Genomic DNA, 6,000 nt, shown 5'->3' on the forward strand with positions numbered 1-6,000 from the left:
ACATAATTTAGTATCAAGAAGTGTGAAGCTGCACCTTTATCGCTATTAGAGGAATAACTGCCAAAAGTGCAACAAAGTAACCACACATTTTGTAAGAGCCTTTCTAAATAAGGTTTAAAGTCCAGATGGGAAGGTACTTACAATCCGGAGGGATCTGAATGTATCCCTGTGTTTGTAGCACACTGAGGAAGAAGAGCAGCAGATGAAGATGTGTCCTGTTCCGCCCTCTTCCTGCCGGCTGACGCTGTGCGGGAGGCATCGTGCATCAAACCAGCAGCCACTGCATGAACACACACTCAGGTCCCGACACTCTCCACCAGAGCAACACACAGACCGAGAGAAGGGTCACGTCTGACTCTGCACACTCTTCTGTTATGAGATGACAGACGGATGAAGGGAGGCCTGTATATAGACACAAACACAAGGAGGAGGAGACAGAAAATCAACCCTAACCCATCAGCTCCAGAATGGACAATAGAGGAATAAAAACAGTAAAAAGAAAAGAACAAAAAGAACCGATTACAGAACAAAAACACACATGAAAAGCAGAAGGAGCAGTTGTGGCCTAATGATTAGAGAGTCGGACTTGTGGGCTAAACTGAAGGTTGTGGGTTCGAGTCTCAGTACCTGCTGGAAATGTCAGTGGGGAGAGTGAATCCTCCCTCAACACCCACAACTGAGCTGCCCTTGATCAAGGCACTGACCCCCAATTGGGTGTGTGTTCACGGTGTGTGTGTGTGTGTGTGTGTGTGTGTTCAGCACTCACTGCTGTGTGCGTGCACTTGGATGAGTGAAATGCAGAGAACAAATTCTGAGTATGGGACACCATACCTGGCTACACGCGTCACTTTAAAAGAATTATTGATAACACTTTATTTCGATAGTGCACTCTACTAACCCGAACTCTAACCTAACAGCCTACTAATCCTCTCATGAGTTTACATGTTTACATTCGATCATTCCTCTAATGAGTTTACAATGAGTTAGTTTACATGCACTGTAAAAAATGTCCCCGTTAATTTACAGTAAAATGCAGGCAGCTAGATTTACCTGTAGAATGCTGTAATTTTACAGTGGACCTGCTGTAATCTGAAACAACAGTTTATTACTGTAAAAATGTTCCCGTTAATTTACAGTAAACTACAGGCAGCTAGATTTACCTGTAGAATGCTGTAATCTGAAGTAACAGTTTATTACTGTAAAAAATATTACAGTACTGTGCTGTAGAAAATATAGGCTGCACAGTATAATACTGTCAGGTGTTCAGCTGCATATACACAAACTGTGTATTACTAAAAGTGTATTAAAGTACTCTAAAATGTGAACTTTACATTGCAATTAAAACATTTACATTAAAATTTGCATTCTAAAACACACTGAAAATTGCTTGCAAACAAATGGCTCAAACAAAAGATGACCTTAAAACATGCTTTTATTAAAGCTAATACCTTTAAGAACAACACAACACTAGATAAACTTTTAGATTTATTCTCATACAACATTAGATAGACTTTTACCATATGCCTTAAAACAGGCATACATAATTACATACATACATACATACATACATAGCCTGTTCATAAAATACAAATATACTCTTAAGTCAGGCTTCAGTGAACACTAGCCAATTTTTTATATCAAAACAAATAGTTTATAAAATATATATCAGCATTTTATACTTTTGGACTGATGGTTAAAGTCTTTTTCTGCAGTTTTCCCAGTTATTTTACACACCTCTTTTCTCTGTGCAGCTTTGGTTCTCTTTTCCGGATTTATTCCAATAAAGTATCTGAAAAATAAGAGACGAAAATTTTCAATTAAAATGATTTGCAGTGTATAATTTTGGTTATCTAAAAAATTCTAACCAAAAACAACTGGATAATTCACTGAAGACTTGGAATTAACTGCAGAGATCATACAGAGTACATTTATAGTCAGTAGATTCTAGCATGAGGCCCATAAATGTGGATCTTATCCTGATAAACAAAAGTAATGTGTCAGTCTGGAGTGTGAGCTTTGTTTTAGAGAAACAAAATGCATGTCTAACATGTCTAATATGACATACTTACCAAGAAGGATCAAACAAGGAGACACAGGCAAGCATTTTCTCAAGGTCAGCAGGTTTGGCAGACATCTATTGGTAAAGAAAACAATTTAAGATGACTGACAGTATTTGTATCTGTAAATAAAAAATGTAAAACTTAATGTGCTACTTGTTGCTTATATTCTACAGAGGCAATAGGCCTAACATATTCAGAATATGAATGGTTTATGTAAAAATTATAATTTTCTCATTTACTCACCCTTATGCAGATTTAAACTCTGATGATGTATATATATATAAAAAAAATGTCCTGCCTCTTCCAAGCTTTATAATGGGAGTGAATGGCAAGTCCATACAAGTGCATCTATCCATCATAAAAGTGTCCCAAAACTGCTTTGAGGGGTTAATAAAGGTCTTCTGAAGTGAAGCGATGCATTGGTGTAAGATAAAATAAAAATATCCATATTTATAACTTTATCAACTAAAATAACTAGTTTCCGCCAGGCGGCCGTACGCATCGATTTACGGCGAAAGAGTAACACTTGAACATGACGCACGAAGTAATGACGAACGCGGTTGCTCAGCCCTGTTTGTTTGAACTGGCATAAGTCGACTTGCGTATAGCCATCTGCCGGAAGCTAGTTATTTTAGTCGATAAAGTTTTAAATATTACATTTTTTCTTACAAGAATGCAACGCTTTACTTCAGAAGGCCTTTATTAACCACCGAGAGCCATTTGGGACACTTTTATGATGGACAGATGTACTTCGATGGACTTAAAAAAAATGGTGCCCATTCACTCCCATTATAAAGCTTAGAAGAGCCAGGACATTTTTTAATATAACTCCGATTGTAATTGTCTGAAAGAAGAATGTCATATACACCTAGGATGGCTTCAGGGTTTTTGGTTGAACTATCCATTTAATGGTACTGTACCTTTATGTTCCTTTTGGAGTTTGAAGGTTTGGTCCCCATTCGTCTTCCATTGTTTGGGAAAACAGACATCATTTCTCCACAACAATATCTTAATTTTTCCTCCAAGAGAAAGAGACAACACAAGGTTAAGTAAATGATGAGATAACTACCATTTTTAGGTGAACTATACAGGTGTTAATAGAACAAACAATAGGCAAACTCACAGTTCTTTGAAGAATGAGTCCTTGCTTCTCTACAAAGTTAGCCTTCAGGAGTTTAACTACAATGACAAGGAAAACATAATGTAAAGAAGAGATACCTAAAAACATAATCTCAATAAAATAGAAAAATCAGAAAATTATCAACCGTCCGTCCATCTGTTATGCTGCTATTTCTGCAGAGGTTTGAACATGCACGTTCACAGTAATCACACAAGATTTATGAATTTTGAGCATACCTCACCTATCTTTTGCTTCGATAAAGATTGGGACATGTGTCCGTTGCATATGCATAAACTGTGCATGACGGTAGCAAATACAAACGAAATGCAGTCTTGAGTGTATGCTAACAAGCTCACAAGCATGCTATCGTTTTACTCGGTTACTTTTTCATGATTAAAACATGCTATCCTGTCATTTAATTACACTTCACTGGATACTGTATGTTAATATTTAGACGTACCACTTGGTAACTTACAGATCAAATCAAAGAGTAGTTGCAAATAACAGCATCAGATAATGGACGGTTTGAATCTCACGTAAAAAAATTAACCACATAAGAAAAAAAAGAAAGAAAAAAAAAAACATTTCACACTAATTTTTTACTCAGATAAAGTTAAGGAAAATGTGCAAGTTGAATAAAAGTTTCTTACCCGTTTGAATGTGATGTGATGACAGTCTGTAGGCCTACAATGGGCTCACATTCCTGTGGTCAAAGTCTAAAGTCGCTTTATCCGATTAAAATCGCAAAAACATCACTGGATGTTTAAAATGTAATATTTAAAAGTAATAGGTAGTTTACATGTAAAATAATACTAGGCAGAGCTGCAAAATGACCTCATGCAGATAAACTAAAATGTCTTCCTAAACTCACATGTGCATGAAAAAATATGGTATTATATTGTTAAATAACAGTGTCATACTGTTGCTGGTCAACACGCAATTTGAAGCGACCAAGTTCTCCCATAATGCATTGCAAAAAACGGTAACTTGCAGTTATTACATGAAAACAGCATTTTGCTGTTAAATTTTCATGTAAATTTACAGGAATTTTTTACAGTGTGTGGTTGCAAAATTATTTATAGCTAGTAGAATATAGTAGAATCTAAAGTGTACCATCAACATAATGTGTACCTGAATTATTACATTATTCTGCAGAGGAATGTTTGATAAAGTCACTTTGAAGTAAGGGTCTGAATATCTCTCAAACACACACACACACACACACACACACACACACACACACACACACACACAATATAATCAGCTTTGTGTTTCAAGTGATAAAGATCCTACAGGATGTTAAAAACATACTCATCTACAATCAGATACTCAACCCAGGGATTCTAACATCAGCATTAGTGCACCTGTGCTGGATTGCTCTAAAGGAAATGGACAGACTGGACACTGACTAATGTAGCAATACGATTTGCAAGTGTTTTTTCTAATCTATATATATATATATATGTGTGTGTGTGTGTGTGTGTGTGTGTGTGTGTGTGTGTGTGTGTGTGTGTGTGTGACGGGTGTTTTATTGATTAATTTCACTCAAATTATCTCCCTTTTATTATCATTTGTTATATTTCTTTAATTATTTTGTATTCTGGAAATTATTCTTGGTTGTGTTCAAAACCCTATAACACTTTTGATGTTCCCAGTCAAAAATGACCGGCCTATAAAAACTGGCTTATAAATCACTTATTATGCTATATTATAACCCAGTATTGTATTCAATCTTTTTGTCAACTTGTTCTCTTTAAATTAGGACTGGTTTTATATTTCTATTTGCATCTGATTAATCGTAGGCCTCATTTATCTGAGAGAAGGCATCTCATTTTTTGAGTAAAATTTTTTTTTATTTATGAATAATTTTCACAATATTAAATAAATATGAAAATAAATTTCACTGTTGATCACACTAGTCTACTTTAATGTTTCACCAGGAAGTTTGTTTTGAAAAACTTTTATTTTGTACAAAATGGCACATAATCACACTTGTGGTGTTCCCGGTCAAAAATGGCCTGCCATTGAAAGTGAATGAGAGACTCAAAATAAGAGAAAAATGTAGTTTTCAGGAGCATGTTATGTTCATGTACACATATGTGCATGTGTGCTTGCAAACATCAAGCCCTAGGACCTGTGCATGTGTGGATACATGCATGCACACGCTACCCACACACACACACACACACATTAAAACACACAAACTATTTTGAGTATTACACGCATTCTTTTTCACAGAGATAAATTTGATCCTACCCTGAACTGCATCTAATATCCATTCATCCATCTGACATTGCCACACACACACACACACACAGACACAAACACGTATGCATGAACTGGATTTAGTCCGCAGTGACCATGTTTCTAAATAATCTTTCTTTCATGTTCTTTGTTTCATCACAGTTTTCAGACAAAATATTATGACATTGTTTTGAGACTAAAATGTACAAATATAGATGTTATAGCACAGACACACATAAATGCCTCACAGTGCCTTGCTTGGCATTTATTTTGTAGCTGCACAATGGCGAAGAAGCTCTCTGTGCATGATGTTCTTCATCAGATCATTGATCGAGACTCTAGTGAGGAGGAGGCGATGCAGGATGAATCAGAAGAAGAAGGCACCACTGAGCAACAGACCTTGAAACAACTGATGAGCAGCAGTTTAATGATGATGAGCAGCAGTCTTCTGATGATGAGCAGCAGTCTTCTGATGATGAGCAGCAGTCTTCTGATGATGAGCAGCAGTCTTCTGATGATGAGCAGCAGTCTTCTGATGATGATGTTACGGTTACATTCTGGTCGAAAGATGTAACT

At 36.2% G+C, this 6,000-nt stretch overlaps 1 protein-coding gene across 2 annotated transcripts in view; it reads right to left on the reverse strand.

Annotated features, from left to right (window-relative positions):
* l1camb (L1 cell adhesion molecule, paralog b) overlaps nucleotides 1-6,000 on the reverse strand; it is a 77,395-nt gene that overhangs the window by 56,886 nt on the left and 14,509 nt on the right. For both annotated transcript variants that reach the window (XM_079848760.1, XM_079848759.1), the window contains exon 2: nucleotides 142-402. In XM_079848760.1, the coding sequence (XP_079704886.1) occupies nucleotides 142-259 (118 nt within the window). In that variant the 5' untranslated portion in view covers nucleotides 260-402. The remainder of the gene's footprint in view (nucleotides 1-141; nucleotides 403-6,000) is intronic.

This window comes from Squalius cephalus (assembly GCF_949319135.1).
Source record: "Squalius cephalus genome assembly, chromosome: 18".
NCBI lineage: Eukaryota > Metazoa > Chordata > Actinopteri > Cypriniformes > Leuciscidae > Squalius > Squalius cephalus.